A 17,442-nucleotide genomic window follows, 5' to 3' on the forward strand; every position below is an offset into this window, starting at 1 on the left:
TGTTTTATGTAATTTAAATTTGATCATATTTTTGTTAATATACTCCCACCTTTGTTTCATAATATAAGATGTTATTAGATCCAATATGAGAGATAGTAAATTTTGTACAAATATGAAATCGATGATATACTTTTTATGAAATATAATCCACTTTTAATATAATATTGTGTGGATTTTTTTTCATGATAGAGTTAATTTTATTGACTCGAAATGAAGTATCAAAAGGATACAAACAGAATGAGCATACACCCGGTCTCTGCATAGTTATGATGTACACAACTAACACGCACACAAAAAACAAACTACAAATAGCATAGTAATATAAGACCAAAGCTATGAGCCAGCAGGAAAAAAAACACCTAAGTTTTCACCCCAAAGCTCGATTAGCACCACCATCGAAGTCGATCATGTGTTGTCACCATCAAAATAACCCATGATCCTAGTATGCATGCGCTGTCTGACACCACCACTGCACAACCATACCCTTTGCGTCAAGTCTTCGTCCATAGATTTAAAAACGCACTCTTTGCGCATTTACACAATTTTATTTTTTTGCATTGCTGGACGTGCGTAAATACAAGAACCGAAGTGCATTAGCACAGAACGTAACAAATATCATCTTCTAGTTTCCCTTCGTGCATATACATTTGAAAATTGTGTAGATGGGTATATTAGTGGTGGCCCATGTTCTGCGTGTGGGCCATCGGTCTTTTCTTTTCGAACACTCCCATGTTCTGTTGAAATGATCTTCTCGTTTCCCTCTTTCTTTTTCGAACACTCCCATGTCCCATGTTCCGCGTGTGGGCAATCGTTTTTTTTTTCTCCCACAGTTCTCAGATCACATTACGCGCTAGCTTTCTCCACCGGCAACTTCCAAGCACCAGCACAAGACTGCAGAAGGCTCTATTAGTCTCAATTCGCACGAACTGCAAAACTACCAGGTTTGTAATGGCGTCTCCTTAGTCCCGAGTAGCAACAGCCAGCAGTTTATTGAGGAGCCACGCAGACAGTTCCGTTCAAGCCTGCATCAAAGGTTCCTTTCTTCTGCCTTCTGCATTCCGCTAGCGTTCTCATTTTGCAGAACAATTTCGTGTTGCTAACTATGCCAGATGCAAGCCCCCAACAGATCATAGTCACTCTCCATACTGAAGGAGAAAACATGGCAGGTCGTCCACCCCGTGATGAAGAAAGGGCAAATGCAATGCTCGAAAAGATGACGGTAAGTCTTACTCCTGAAGGGAAAAAAATCCCTAAATTTTTCCCGTTTTAATGAAAGAAATGACCTACACAGCCATTTATTACATTTTTTTTCCAAGTTCTAGAATGGCAAAATTGTGCCACTCGAGTGCTTGAGCTGCTTGAGGCGCAGTACCAAGAAGCAAGAACTCATGTAATATCTGAAAATATATAGCAATACATTTCCACACATGAAGTAATGGGCCGTGGGACAATAGAGGATTTTTTTTCTTTGAAATGAGTTTCATAGGAAACTGAAGGAATTTTACAATCCATTGAACCCTCTTAATTACATGTCTATGCACGAAGGAGGAAAAGGCCATAAGTAGCATAATATTTACTTCATCTTACCTTTGCTTGTGTTTTAACCTTAATTCGACCATACATTTTAAGATTCTGTTGTTTTTCCTATTCCCGTGAATGAAACACCGAAGCATGCGGCATGTATTTTGACAATCCTGTCTTTTGCCCGTGCAACCATATCATATTGTTGTGTTTTTCCTATGCCTATGTCTTCCTATCATGTGAATCAAAGAGATCCGCAAACTCCTTTGTGCAATCCTTTGTTTTTTCTGTGGCATCAAACACATTTTGATACAAATTCCCATGGTTTTCTAATCCTATAGGATTTAATAAGACATTCCATTTCAATTATGTATTTGTTTTTCTATTCCTGCATTTTAAGGATACCACGAATCAAAAAGGCCCGAAGTTTCAATACGTAGGTCCCCTGCATAGGTTTAGCAATTTCGTCATAATAATAATCATCTCACAGTTATCATCTCTATATATTGATTAGGCTGCCCTAAAGATTCGATCAAGAGTTTTCACGGAGGGCGTCATGATCATGGTTTGCCCGGTGCTCCTTGCCATCACACGAGAGACTGTTAAATCAAAAATTGACGCAAGTAAATTTGTTCGGCTCAACACTCCCGGAATAGCAGGGGCCGCCTTGGAGTTCGGCATAGTCCAATTCCTCGTTATCTGGCCATTAAGATCAAGCACCGTGAACAATTTGCTTTGCGTCACCTCAAAGATTCTGATTCACACCTGCGTAGTACTGCTGATGGCCCTGGCCTCCCTCATTATGAATATTATTGGTCTCAAGTGTCTCCCTTGCTACGTCGTGGCTATGGTCTTGTTCGTAGCGCTCACCATGTATCTGTGCTACCTGTCATGGCGAACGGACGACCTGGCAGAAATGACTGACACTCAATTTCAAGCGTTGAAGGGTTCACTTGATCTGTGGGCAAACTTCTCGGCTGCGGTCACTACTGTTCTGTTTCTTGGTATAGAAGCCTTGGCGTTAGAGGGACTCATGAGCGACAACGCTCATGAACTGAGGCGCCTGCTTGCATTCCCGATGGGGTGGAGCCTTGCTACCTGCGCAGTAGGCGTGATCACAATGCTCTTGGTGACAGTCCATCCGTTGATCTCCCGCAATGACCTCATGATGTCCATTCTCCAGAAATTAAATGTCGGGCTTGCCATCTGCGTATGTCTTGTCGTGTACTACATCACAGTAGAGGCGGTGATAAAGAAGTACAAGCTTACTACTCCACATCTGCTACTCGAACTGATTCTTCACATCAGCGTATTTGTGGTTGCCCCATTTGTGCCCTTCATGGCCTGGTTAGTCTGTGCTATGAAGGGCTGCCGTCCGGGTAGGAACTCAGATACCCCAGATGAAGAAGTTGAGCCCGCGTCACTGGAACTGACCAAGATCACCTTCGCGGCCTTCTTGGCTGTCAGAGTAGCAACTGCCAATGAGACTCCAATCGGCAACAGAGCCATCATGTTCCTATGCTCTAGCGCAACAGCTATTGTCACAGGACTCGAATGGAGGCTCGTGACCCACTGGAAGAAAGTGCCGCCTCCCGTGGCCAGAGGCGCTGATTGTGCTAACTTCATTTCTCACCTGTGCATGGCTGTTGCGGTGATTCCATTCGCAGTGCTGGCAGGCCAGACTGTGAAAAGGGTAAGTGAAGCACCAACCTCAACAGCTGGCTGAATTTCGCTGATTCATGATGCTGCTCCCTTGCATTACTACTACTGTCTGCCGAACTCGATCGTGAGTTTGCCAGGGCTAGTCTATATGATTTCAGTTATCAGTTTTTTCTATTGTGGACACTCGATTTGTTTAATTTAAATAATGAGCAGCATCCAGCAATTTCAGATGTATCGGTCATATTGGACAGAACTTCTCTTATCAGATGAAATGGAAATTTCCCAGATTTTAGATATAACTTTAGATAGATGACTGTGCAGCATGGTTATACTTTCCAAAATATTGGTTGATTTGGTTAGACTCGAGTCTAATATAATTGTGATGATATTACTTTCCAGATGATGTTCTGTATACATATTGTCTTGTGATGACGATCGACTTGCTCACATTCTGTTCCATGCAGCGCCTAGCTAGGTTGTCGAATGTGTACAATTGCATCCATGTTAACATTTAGATTTGCTACCCTAAAAAAAACATTTAGATTTGCAATAATAATTTGAAAAAAGGCTTGATTTGGTTTCCATGCATTAAAGTAATAACTCTCCATGCATAGTCTGTATGTCATCCATGCTGGCTTCAATATTTGCTTTTCCAAAATCCAATATGTCTGTCGGCCCCCTCGCGAGCTGCATGATGGGTCTCCTCGTGGCCGTTAGATCGCGCCTCCTCCTTTGCCCTATCGCACCAAATTCGCACGGGATTGAAGCAGCAGCAACGAGCACCTCCCTGCGGCTCCACGTCCACGCGCATCCACGACACCTAGCGACCAACGGCTCACGGCGCCGTGGTGCCTGGCTCTCCTCCACGCGCAACTGCTGCTTATGGCATAAGGCTGGTTGTAATGAGAGTATCATAGGACTAGCCACAGTGAAAAGTAACATACATATATCTCTAGACTATATTACTATCTTCATAGTGGGTAGTAACATAAGTATGGTAACATGCAAAGCTTTACTTATTAGGTTATAGACTCATATTGCATTGGGACATGTGATGTTATAGTAACTAGCTAAGTTACTCAAACTACCTTTCTCCTCATTAACTCATTGCCACATAAGCAAATTTGCTGAGTTGGACTCGATGTTACTGCTGAAGTTACTCCCATTGTGGCTAGTCTAAGTGGTATCATGCATGCCAACTAGACTTTTTGGATGATGTGGCACATAATTAAATGAGGAAAGAGAGAGTGTGATATCATATCATGATACTGTATCATATTTAATGTTGTACTACTTTGTGTCATGCATGGCAATTAATAAGGCAACCTAAGATACTAACTTATGATACTATGCATTACGGACGTAGTATTATACACTAGTATCATATGCATGATACTAGTATATGATACCCACTATTACAACCAGCCTAATGGGTAGCACCTTCCAGGAGGCGACAGCTGGCGCACAACGTGACGCCACTGGCACGGCTCCAAGACTGGAGGCCCACCATGGCAACCATTTTTTTTGACTGGGAACTGTAGGGGAAACCCCCACAGCATATCATCACTTTATTGAGTAAAAGAGATACAGTACAAGTACAAAGGAGGATTACAAGAGGTAATCAAAGTAATTAGTTAAAAGGTACAAGTTAAAAAGATGCCACTGTTGGGTTTATACAAAGTTTGTTAGAAACTTGTATTTACAATAAAGTGAGTGGGAGCGCTACAACATTCCTGATAAGTATATGTGAATGACATATTGTTGATCCGAAATGATGTAGAATTTCTGGAAAGCATAAAGGGTTGTTTGAAAGGAGTTTTTCAAAGGAAGACCTGGATAAAGCTGCTTACATATTGGGCATCAAGATCTATAGAGATAGATCAAGACGCCTGATGATACTTTCAAAGAACGCACACCTTGACATGATTTTGAAAGAGTTCAAAATAGATCAGCAAAGAAGGAGTTCTTGGCTGTGTTACAAGGTGTGAGTATTGAGTAAGACTCAAGACCTGACCACAGCAGAAGAGAGAAAGGACGAAGGTCGTCCCCTATGCTTCAGACGTAGGCTCTACAGTATGCTATGCTGCGTACCGCACATGTAGTTTGCCTTGCCATGAGTTGGTCAAGGGGTACAATAGTGATCCGGGAAAGGATCACATGACAGCGGTCGAACTTATCCTTAGTACCTAGTGGACTAAGGAATTTTCTCGATTATGGAGGTGAAAGGGAGTTCGTCGTAAAGGGTTACGTCGATGCGAACTTTGACACTAATCCGGATGACTCTAAGTAGTAAACTGGATTCGTATAGTAGAGCAGTTGTTTGAAATGGCTCCAAATAGCGCGTGGTAGCATCCACAAGATGACATAGATATTCGTAAAGCACACGGTTCTGAAAGGTTTAGACCCGTTGACTAATAACCTCTCTCACAAGCATAACATGATCAAACCAGAACACATTGAGTGTTAATCACATAGTGATGTGAACTAGATTGTTGACTCTAGTGAACTCTTTGATGTTGGTCACATGGTGATGTGACCTATGAGTGTTAATCACATGGTGATGTGGACTAGATTATTGACTCTAGTGCAAGTGGGAGACTGTTGGAAATATGACCTAGAGGCAATAATAAATTGGTTATTATTATATTTCATTGTTCATGATAATCGTTTATTATCCATGCTAGAATTGTATTGATAGGAAACTCAGATACATGTGTGGATACATAGACAACACCATGTCCCTAGTAAGCCTCTAGTTGACTAGCTCGTTGATCAATAGATGGTTACGGTTTCCTGACCATGGACATTGGATGTCGTTAATAACGGGATCACATCATTAGGAGAATGATGTGATGGACAAGACCCAATCCTAAGCCTAGCACAAGGTCGTGTAGTTCGTTTGCTCAGAGCTTTTCTAATGTCAAGTATCATTTCCTTAGACCATGAGATTATGCAACTCCCGGATACCATAGGAATGCTTTGGGTGTACCAAACGTCACAACGTAACTGGGTGGCTATAAAGGTGCACTACAGGTATCTCCAAAAGTGTCTGTTGGGTTGGCACGAATCGAGACTGGGATTTGTCACTCCGTGTAAACGGAGAGGTATCTCTGGGCCCACTCGGTAGGACATCATCATAATGTGCACAATGTGACCAAGGAGTTCATCACGGGATGATGTGAGTTACGGAACGAGTAAAGAGACTTGCCGGTAACGAGATTGAACAAGGTATAGGGATACCGACGATCGAATCTCGGGCAAGTAACATACCGGTAGACAAAGGGAATTGTATACGGGATTGATTGAATCCCCGACATCGTGGTTCATCCGATGAGATCATCGTGGAACATGTGGGAGCCAACATGGGTATCCAGATCCCGCTGTTGGTTATTGACCGGAGAACGTCTCGGTCATGTCTGCATGGTTCCCGAACCCGTAGGGTCTACACACTTAAGGTTCGATGACGCTAGGGTTATAGGGAAAGTATGTACGTGGTTACCGAATGTTGTTCGGAGTCCCGGATGAGATCCCGGACGTCACGAGGAGTTCCGGAATGGTCCGGAGGTAAAGATTTATATATGGGAAGTCCTGTTTTGGTCACCGGAAAAGTTTCGGGTGATATCGGTAATGTACCGGGACCACCGGGAGGGTCCCGGGGGTCCACCAAGTACAAAGGAGGATTACAAGAGGTAATCAAAGTAATTAGTTAAAAGGTACAAGTTAAAAAGAGACTCGAGGCCCACCATGGCAACCATTGCAGCTTGTCAACCTGTCGGTCACAACTCGCCTACCTACCCGCCGCAGCTTGTCACTGTCATTGTTGCAGCTCACCGCGATCACCATTGCAGCTTGTCGTGGTCACCATTGCAGCTCGCCGACCTGCCGGTTGCATTACCAACCGAGCACGCTCGTAGCACCGCCGTGTCCAGGTCGCAGCCGTCGTCGTCGCCGGTTGCAGCTCCCGTCGATGACGGTCACAACATCCCATCAAAGCTCTCGTCACAGTCAGCTGGCTCACAACATGGAGAAGCATGGCTGGCAGTGCTTTCACCACCCTCCATATGAATAACAAAGGATCTGGTGAAGGTGCATGTCTGTGGATATATGCTGTGGATATATGTAGATAGATCAATATATGCAAATTGTATGTACTCCCTACATTCACTATAATAAGATGTTCTAACTTTTTTCTGAATCAGATGTATATACACGCATTTTAGTGTGTTTGTTCACTCATTTCGGGCCATACAAAACATCTTATAATACTAAACATAGGGAGTACTTCATGCGTGTGTGGCGCTATCAGCTATGTCCTGAAGGAAATATGCCCTAGAGGCAATAATAAAGTTATTATTTATTTCCCCATATCATGATAAATGTTTATTGTTCATGCTAGAATTGTATTAACCGGAAACATAATACATGTGTGAATACATAGACAAACATAGTGTCACTAGTATGCCTCTACTTGACTAGCTCGTTAATCAAAGATGGTTGAGTTTCCTAGCCATAGACATGAGTTGTCATTTGATTAACGTGATCACATCATTAGGAGAATGATGTGATTGACTTGATCCATTCCGTTAGCTTAGCACTTGATCGTTTAGTTTAGTGCTATTGCTTTCTCCATGACTTATACATGTTCCTATGACTATGAGATTATGCAACTCCCAAATACCGGAGGAACACTTTGTGTGCTACCAAACGTCACAACGTAACTGGATGATTATAAAGGTGCTCTACAGGTGTCTCCGATGGTACTTGTTGAGTTGGCATAGATCGAGATTAGGATTTGTCACTCCGATTGTCGGAGAGGTATCTCTAGGCCCTCTCGGTAGTGCACATCACTATAAGCCTTGCAACCAATGTGACTAATGAGTTAGTTGCAGGATGATGCATTACGGAACGAGTAAAGAGACTTGCCGGTAACGAGATTGAGCTAGGTATTGAGATACCGACGATCAAATCTCGGGCAAGTAACATACCGATGAGAAAGGGAACAACGTATGTTGTTATGCGGTTTGACCGATAAAGATCTTCATAGAATATGTAGGAACCAATATGAGCATCCAGGTTCCGGTATTGGTTATTGACAGGAGACATGTCTCGGTCATGTCTACATATTTCTCAAACCCGTAGGGTCCGCACGCTTAAAGTTCTGTGACGATCGGTATTATGAGTTTATATGTTTTGATATACCTAAGGTAGTTCGGAGTCCCGGATATGATCACGGACATGACGAGGAGTCTCAAAATGGCCGAGACATAAAGATCGATACATTGGACGACTATGTTCGGATACCGGAAGTGTTTCGGGAGGTTTCGGACATATACCGAAGTACCGGGGGGTCACCGGAACCTCTCGGGGAGTATAATGGGCCTATTGGGCCTTAGTGGAGAAGAGGAGGGGCGGCTAGGGCAGGCCGTGCGCCCCCTCCCCCTCTAGTCCGAATTGGACAAGGAGGGGGGGACGGCGCCCCCTTTCCTTCCCCTCTCTCTCCTCCTTCCCCCTTCTCCTACTCCTACTAGGAAAGGAGGAGTCCTACTCCCGGTGGGAGTAGGACTCCCCCCTTGGCGTGCCCTCCTCCTTGGCCGGCCGCCTCCCCCCTAGCTCCTTTATATACGGGGAGGGGGACACCCCTTGGAGACACAACAATTGATCATTGATCTCTTAGCCGTGTGCGGTGCCCCCTCCACCATAATCCTCCTCGGTCATATCATAGTGGTGCTTAGGCGAAGCCCTGCGTCGGTAACTTCATCAACATCGTCATCACGCCGTCGTGCTGACGAAACTCTCCTTCGAGCTCTACTGGATCGTGAGTTCGCGGGACGTCACCGAGCTGAACGTGTGCTGAACACGGAGGTGCCGTACGTTCGGTACTGAGGATCGGTCGATCGTGAAGACGTACGACTACATCAACCGCGTTGTCATAATGCTTCCGCTTACGGTCTACGAGGGTACATGGACGACACTGTCCCCTCTTGTTGCTATGCATCACCATGATCTTGCGTGTGCGTAGGAAAAATTTGAAATTACTACGTTCCCCAATAGTGGTATCCGAGCCAGGTTTATGCGTAGATGTTACATGCACGAGTAGAACACAAGTGAGTTGTGGGCGATACAAGTCATACTGCTTACCAGCATGTCATACTTTGGTTCGGCGGTATTGTTGGATGAAGCGGCCCGGACCGACATTACGCGTACGCTTACGTGAGACTGGTTCTACCGCCGTGCTTTGCACATAGGAGGCTGGCGGGTGTCAGTTTCTCCAACTTTAGTTGAACCGAGTGTGACTACGCCCGGTCCTTGTTGAAGGTTAAAACAGCACTAACTTGACGAAATATTGTTGTGGTTTTGATGCGTAGGTAAGAACGGTTCTTGCTCAACCCGTAGCAGCCATGTAAAACTTGCAACAACAAACTAGAGGACGTCTAACTTGTTTTTGCAGGGCATGTTGTGATGTGATATGGTCAAGGCATGATGCTATATTTTATTGTATGAGATGATCATGTTTTGTAACGGAGTTATCGGCAACTGGCAGGAGCCATATGGTTGTCGCTTTATTGTATGCAATGCAATCGCCCTGTAATTGTTTTTACTTTATCACTAAGCGATAGTGATAGTCGTAGAAACAATAGTTGGCGAGATGACAATGATGCTACGATGGAGATCAAGGTGTCGCGCCGGTGACGATAGTGATCATGACGGTGCTTTGAAGATGGAGATCAAAAAGGCACAAGATGATGATGGCCATATCATATCACTTATATTGATTGCATGTGATGTTTATCATTTATGCATCTTATTCTGCTTTGATTGAAAATAGCATTATAAGATGATCTCTCACTAAATTTCAAGGTATAAGTGTTCTCCCTGAGTATGCACCGTTGCGAAAGTTCGTCGTGCCGAGACACCACGTGATGATCGGGTGTGATAAGCTCTACGTGCAAATATAACGGGTGTAAGCCAGTTTTGCACACGCAGAATACTCGGGTTAAACTTGACGAGCCTAGCATATGCAGATATGGCCTCAGAACACTGAGACCGAAAGGTCGAACGTGAATCATATAGTAGATATGATCAACATAGTGATGTTCACCATTGAAAACTACTCCATCTCACGTGATGACCGGACATGGTTTAGTTGATTTGGATCACGTGATCACTTAGATGATTAGAGCGATGTCTATCTAAGTGGAAGTTCTTAAGTAATATGATTAATTGAACTTTAATTTATCATGAACTTAGTACCTGATAGTATTTTGCTTGTCTATGTTGTTGTAGATAGATGGCCCGTGCTGTTGTTCCGTCGAATTTTAATGCGTTCCTTGAGAAAGTAAAGTTGAAAGATGATGGTAGCAATTACACGGACTGGGTCCGTAACTTGAGGATTATCCTCATTGCTGCACAGAAGAATTACGTCCTGGAAGCACCGCTGGATGCCAGGCCTGCTGCAGATGCAACCGACGACGTTAAGAATGTCTGGCAGAGCAAAGCTGATGACTACTCGATAGTTCAGTGTGCCATGCTTTACGGCTTAGAACTGGGACTTCAACGACGTTTTGAACTTCATGGAGCATATGAGATATTCTAGGAGTTGAAGTTAATATTTCAAGCAAATGCCCGGATTGAGAGATATGAAGTCTCCAATAAGTTCTACAGCTGCAAGATGGAGGCGAATAGTTCTGTTAGTGAACATATACTCAAAATGTCTGGGGTATAACAATCACTTGATTCAACTGGGAGTTAATCTTCCGGATGATAGTGTCATTGACAGAATTCTTCAATCACTACCATCAAGCTACAAGAGCTTCATGATGAACTATAATATGCAAGGGATGGATAAGACAATTCCCGAGCTCTTCGCAATGCTAAAGGCTGCGGAGGTAGAAATCAAGAAGGAGCATCATGTGTTGATGGTCAACAAGACCACCAGTTTCAAAAAAAGGGTAAAGGGAAGAAGAAGGGGAACTTCAAGAAGAACAACAAACAAGTTGCTGCTCAAGAGAAGAAACCCAAGTCTGGACCTAAGCCTGAGACTGAGTGCTTCTACTGCAAACAGACTGGTCACTGGAAGCGGAACTGCCCCAAGTATTTGGCGGATAAGAAGGATGGCAAGGTGAACAAAGGTATATATGATATACATGTTATTGATGTGTACCTTACTAATGCTCGCAGTAGCACCTGGGTATTTGATACTGGTTCTGTTGCTAATATTTGTAACTCGAAACAGGGACTACGGATTAAGCGAAGATTGGCTAAGGACGAGGTGATGATGCGCGTGGGAAATGGTTCCAAAGTCGATGTGATCGCGGTTGGCACGCTACCTCTACATCTACCTTCGGGATTAGTTTTTGACCTAAATAATTGTTATTTGGTGCCAGCGTTGAGCATGAAAATTATATCTGGATCTTGTTTGATGCGAGACGGTTATTCATTTAAATCGGAGAATAATGGTTGTTCTATTTATATGAGTAATATCTTCTATGGTCATGCACCCTTGAAGAGTGGTCTATTTATATTAAATCTCGATAGTAGTGATACACATATTCATAATATTGAAGCCAAAAGATGAAGAGTTGATAATGATAATGCAACTTATTTGTGGCACTGCAGTTTAGGTCATATTGGTGTAAAGCGCATGAAGAAACTCCATACTGATGGACTTTTGGAATCACTTGATTATGAATCACTTGGTACTTGCGAACCATGCCTCATGGGCAGGTTGACTAAAACACCGTTCTCTGGAACAATGGAGCGAGCAACAGATTTGTTGGAGATCATACATACTAATGTATGTGGTCCGATGAATGTTGAGGCTCGCGGCGGATATCATTATTTTCTCACCTTCACAGATGATTTGAGCAGATATGGGTATATCTACTTAATGCAACATAAGTCTGAAACATTCAAAAAGTTCAAAGAATTTCAGAGTGAAGTGGAAAATCATCGTAACAAGAAAATAAAGTTTCTACGATCTGATCGTGGAGGAGAATATTTGAGTTACGAGTTTGGTCTTCATTTGAAACAATGCGGAATAGTTTCGCAACTCACGCCACCTGGAACACCATAGCGTAATGGTGTGTCCGAATGTCGCAATCGTACTTTACTAGATATGGTGCGATCTATGATGTCTCTTACTGATTTACCGCTATCATTTTGGGGTTATGCTTTAGAGACGGTTGCATTCACGTTAAATAGGGCACCATCTAAATCCGTTGAGACGACGCCTGATGAACTGTGGTTTGGCAAGAAACCAAAGTTGTCGTTTCTTAAAGTTTGGGGCTGCAATGATTATGTGAAAAAACTTCAACCTGATAAGCTCGAACCCAAATCGGAGAAATGTATCTTCATAGGATACCCAAAAGAAAGTGTTGGGTACACCTTCTATCACAGATCCGAAGCCAAGACATTTGTTGCTAAAATTGGATCCTTTCTAGAGAAGGAGTTTCTCTCGAAAGAAGTGAGTGGAAGGACAGTAGAACTTGATGAGGTAACTGTACCTGCTCCCTTATTGGAAAGTAGTTCATCACAGAAACCGGTTCCTGTGACACCTACACCAGTTAGTGAGGAAGCTAATGATGTTGATCATGAAACTTCCGATCAAGTTACTTCTGAACCTCATAGGTCAACCAGAGTAAGATCCGCACCAGAGTGGTACGGTAATCCTATTCTAGAGGTCAGGTTACTTGACCAAGGCGAACCTACGAACTATGAAGAAGCGATGGTGAGCCTAGATTCCGCAAAATGGCTTGAGGCCATGAAATCTGAGATGGGATCCATGTATGAGAACAAAGTGTGGACTTCGGTTGACTTGCCCGATGATCGGCAAGCCATAGAGAATAAATGGATCTTCAAGAAGAATACTGATGCTGACGGTAATGTTATTGTCTACAAAGCTTGACTTGTTGCGAAAGGTTTTCGACAAGTTCAAGGGTGACTACGATGAGACTTTCTCACCCGTAGCGATGCTTAAGTCTGTCCGAATCATGTTGGCAATTGCCGAATTTTATGATTATGAAATTTGGCAAATGGATGTCAAAACTGCATTCCTGAATGGATTTCTGGAAGAAGAGTAGTATATGATGCAACCAGAAGGTTTTGTCGATCCAAAGGGAGCTAACAAAGTGTGCAAGATCCAGCGATCCATGTATGGACTGGTGCAAGCCTCTCGGAGTTTGAATAAACGTTTTGATAGTGTGATCAAAGCATATGGTTTTATACAGACTTTTGGAGAAGCCTGTATTTACAAGAAAGAGAGTGGGAGCTCCGTAGCATTTCTAATATTATATGTGGATGAGATATTGCTGATTGGAAATGATATAGAATTTCTGGATAGCATAAAAGGATACTTGAATAAGAGTTGTTCAATGAAAGACCTCGGTGAAGCTGCATACATATTGGGCATCAAGATCTATAGAGATAGATCAAGACGCTTAATTGGACTTTCACAAAGCACATACCTTGACAAAGTTTTGAAAAAGTTCAAAATGGATCAAGCAAAGAAAGGGTTCTTGCCTGTGTTACAAGGTGTGAAGTTGAGTCAGACTCAATACCCGACCACTGCAGAAGATAGAGAGAAAATGAAAAGTGTTCCCTATGCTTCAGCCATTGGCTCTATCATGTATGCAATGCTGTGTACCAGACCTGATGTGTGCCTTGCTATTAGCTTAGCAGGGAGGTACCAAAGTAATCCAGGAGTGGATCAATGGACAACGGTCAAGAACATCCTGAAATACCTGAAAAGGACTAAGGATTTGTTTCTCGTTTATGGAGGTGAGAAAGAGCTTGTCGTAAATGGTTACATCGATGCAAGCTTTGACACTGAGCCGGACGATTCTAAATCACAAACCGGATACGTGTTTATAATGAACGGTGGAGCTGTCAGTTGGTGTAGTTCGACGTGTGAAGCGGAGTACATAGCTGCTTCATGATACGTCTCCGTCGTATCTATAATTTTTGATTGTTCCATGCCGGTATTATGCAACTTTCATATACTTTTGGAAACTTTTTATATTATTTTTGGGACTAACATATTGATCCAGTGCCCAGTGCCAGTTCCTGTTTGTCGCATGTTTTATGTTTCGCAGAAACCCCATATCAAACGGAATCCAAACGGAATAAAAATGGACGGAGAATATTTTTGGAATATTTGGAGAATATGGGAAGAAGAATCAACGCGAGACGGTGCCTGAGGTGGCCACGAGGCAGGGGGCGCGCCTGCCCCCTTCGTGGGTCACCCGTAAGGCGGTTGCTGCTCTTCTTTGGCCGCAAGATAGCTAATTTTCGGAGAAAAATCTGGGCGAAGGTTTCAATCCAATTGGAGTTACGGATCTCCATATATATACGAAAGGTGAAAAGGCTGAACAGGAGAACGCAGAAAGAGAGAGACAGAGAGATAGATCCAATCTCGGAGGGGCTCTCGCCCCTCCCACGCCATGGGAGCCAAGGACCAGAGGGGAAACCCTTCTCTCATCTAGGGACAAGGTCAAGGAAGAAGAAGAAGAAGGGGGCCTCTCTCCCCCTTGCTTCCGGTGGCGCCGGAACGCCGCCGGGGGCCATCATCATCACCGCGATCTTCACCAACACCTCCGCCATCTTCACCACCATCTCCATCACCTCCCCCCCTCTATCTACAGCGGTTCACTCTCCCGCAACCCGCTGTACCCTCTACTTGAACATGGTGCTTTATGCTTCATATTATTATCCAATGATGTGTTGCCATCCTATGATGTCTGAGTAGATTTTCGTTGTCCTATTGGTGGTTGATGAATTGCTATGATTGATTTAATTTGCTTGTGGTTATGTTGCTGTCCTTTGGTGCCCATCATATGAGCGCGCGCGTGGATCACACCATAGGGTTAGTTGTATGTTGATAGGACCTAGCATAGAAATTGATGCATACGGGATTGAAGGGGGACCAATATATCTTAATGCTATGGTTGGGTTTTACCTTAATGAACGTTAGTAGTTGCGGGTGCATGCTAATAGTTCCAATCATAAGTGCATAGAATTCCAAGTCAGGGATGACATGCTAGCAGTGGCCTCTCCCACATAAAACTTGCTATCGGTCTAGTAAAGTAGTCAATTGCTTAGGGACAATTTCGCAACTCCTACCACCACTTTTCCACACTAGCTATATTTACTTTATTGCTTCTTTATCTAAACAACCCCTAGTGTATATTTACGCGTTCTTTACTATCTTGCAAACCTATCCAACAACACCTACAAAGTACTTCTAGTTTCATACTTGTTCTAGGTAAGGCGAACACTAAGCGTGTGTAGAGTCGTACCAGTGGCAGATAGGACTTGAGAGAATATTTGTTCTACCTTTAGCTCCTCGTTGGGATGGACACTCTTACTTATCAAAAGAGGCTACAATTATCCCCTACACTTGTGGGTTATCACTTTGGAAGAACCAAATGAAGGATTCTGGATGAAGGAGTTCATATCCGATCTAGGTGTCATACCTAGTGCATCGGGTCCAATGAAAATCTTTTGTGACAATACTGGTGCAATTTCCTTGGCAAAGGAATCCATATTTCACAAGAGAGCCAAGCACATCAAGAGACGCTTCAATTCCATCCGGGATCAAGTCCATGTGGGAGACATAGAGATTTGCAAAATACATACGGATCTGAATGTTGCAGACCCGTTGACTAAGCCTCTTCGACGAGCAAAACATGATCAGCACCAAGACACCATGGGTGTTAGAATCATTACTATGTAATCTAGATTATTAACTCTAGTGCAAGTGGGAGACTGAAGGAAATATGCCCTAGAGAAAATAATAAGGTTATTATTTATTTCCTCATATCATGATAAATGTTTATTATTCATGCTAGAATTGTATTAACCGGAAACATAATACATGTGTGAATAAATAGACAAACATAGTGTCACTTGTATGCCTCTACTTGAATAGCTCGTTAATCAAAGATGGTTGAGTTTCCTAGCCATAGACATGAGTTGTCATTTGATTAACGGGATCACATCATTAGGAGAATGATGTGATTGACTTGACCCATTCCGTTAGCTTAGCACTTGATCATTGAGTTTACTGCTATTGCTTTCTCCATGACTTATACATGTTCCTATGACTATGAGATTATGCAACTCCCGAATACCGGAGGAACACTTTGTGTGCTACCAAACATCACAACGTAACTGGGTGATTATAAAGGTGCTCTACAGGTGTCTCCGATGGTACTTGTTGAGTTGGCATAGATCGAGTTTAGGATTTGTCACTCCGATTGTCAGAGAGGTATCTCTAGGCCGTCTCGGTAATGCACATCACTATAAGCCTTGCAACCAATGTGACTAATGAGTTAGTTGTAGGATGATGCATTACGGAACGAGTAAAGAGACTTGCCGGTAATGAGATTGAGCTAGGTATTGAGATACTAACGATCGAATCTCGGGCAAGTAACATACCAATGACAAAGGGAACAACGTATGTTGTTATGCGGTTTGACCGATAAAGATCTTCATAGAATATGTAGGAACCAATATGAGCATCCAGGTTCCACTATTGGTTATTGACCGGAGACATGTCTCGGTCATGTCTACATAGTTCTCGAACCCGTAGGGTCCGCACGCTTAAAGTTCTGTGACGGTCGATATTATGAGTTTATATGTTTTGATGTACCGAAGGTAGTTCGGAGTCTCGGATATGATCACGGACATGACGAGGAGTCTCGAAATGGTCGAGACATAAAGATCGATATATTGGACGACTATGTTCGGATACCGGAAGTGTTTCGGGAGGTTTCGGACATATACCAGAGTACCGGGGGGTTACTGGAACCCCCCGGGGAGTATAATGGGCCTATTGGGCCTTAGTGGAGAAGAGGAGGGGTGGCCAGGGCAGGCCGCGCCCCCTCCCCCTCTAGTCCGAATTGGACAAGGAGGGGGGCGGCAGCGCCCCCCTTTCCTTCCCCTCTCTCTCCTCCTTCCCCCTTCTCATACTCCTACTAGGAAAGGAGGAGTCCTACTCCCGGTGGGAGTAGGACTCCCCCCTTGGCGCGCCCTCCTCCTTGGCCGGCCGCCTCCCCCCTAGCTCCTTTATATACGGGGAGGGGGGCACCCCTTGGAGACACAACAATTGATCATTGATCTCTTAGCCGTGTGCGGTGCCCCCCTCCACCATAATCCACCTCGGTCATATCGTAGCGGTGCTTAGGCGAAGCCCTGCATCTGTAACTTCATCAACATCGTCATCACGCCGTCGTGCTGGCGAAAATCTCCTTTAAGCTCTAC

At 43.7% G+C, this 17,442-nt stretch overlaps 1 protein-coding gene across 1 annotated transcript; it reads left to right on the top strand.

The window, feature by feature from the left end:
• Positions 1 to 808: 808 nt before the first annotated feature.
• On the top strand, positions 809 to 3,482 carry LOC123050823 (uncharacterized). Its single transcript, XM_044473553.1, has 3 exons — positions 809 to 1,033; positions 1,127 to 1,219; positions 2,036 to 3,482. The coding sequence occupies exons 2-3, from the start codon at positions 1,160 to 1,162 to the stop codon at positions 3,245 to 3,247; spliced, it is 1,272 nt and encodes a 423-aa protein (XP_044329488.1). The 5' UTR covers positions 809 to 1,033; positions 1,127 to 1,159; the 3' UTR covers positions 3,248 to 3,482.
• The last annotated feature ends 13,960 nt before the right edge of the window (positions 3,483 to 17,442 follow it).

This window comes from Triticum aestivum, chromosome 2D, assembly GCF_018294505.1.
Source record: "Triticum aestivum cultivar Chinese Spring chromosome 2D, IWGSC CS RefSeq v2.1, whole genome shotgun sequence".
In the NCBI taxonomy this organism is placed as follows: domain Eukaryota; kingdom Viridiplantae; phylum Streptophyta; class Magnoliopsida; order Poales; family Poaceae; genus Triticum; species Triticum aestivum.

Coding starts and splice junctions, on each gene's coding strand:
- LOC123050823 (XM_044473553.1), top strand. CDS start 1,160: ATGGCAGGTCGTCCACCCCGTGATGAAGAAAGGGCAAATGCAATGCTC. Junction 1,220..2,035: donor CAATGCTCGAAAAGATGACG/GTAAGTCTTACT, acceptor TATATTGATTAG/GCTGCCCTAAAGATTCGATC.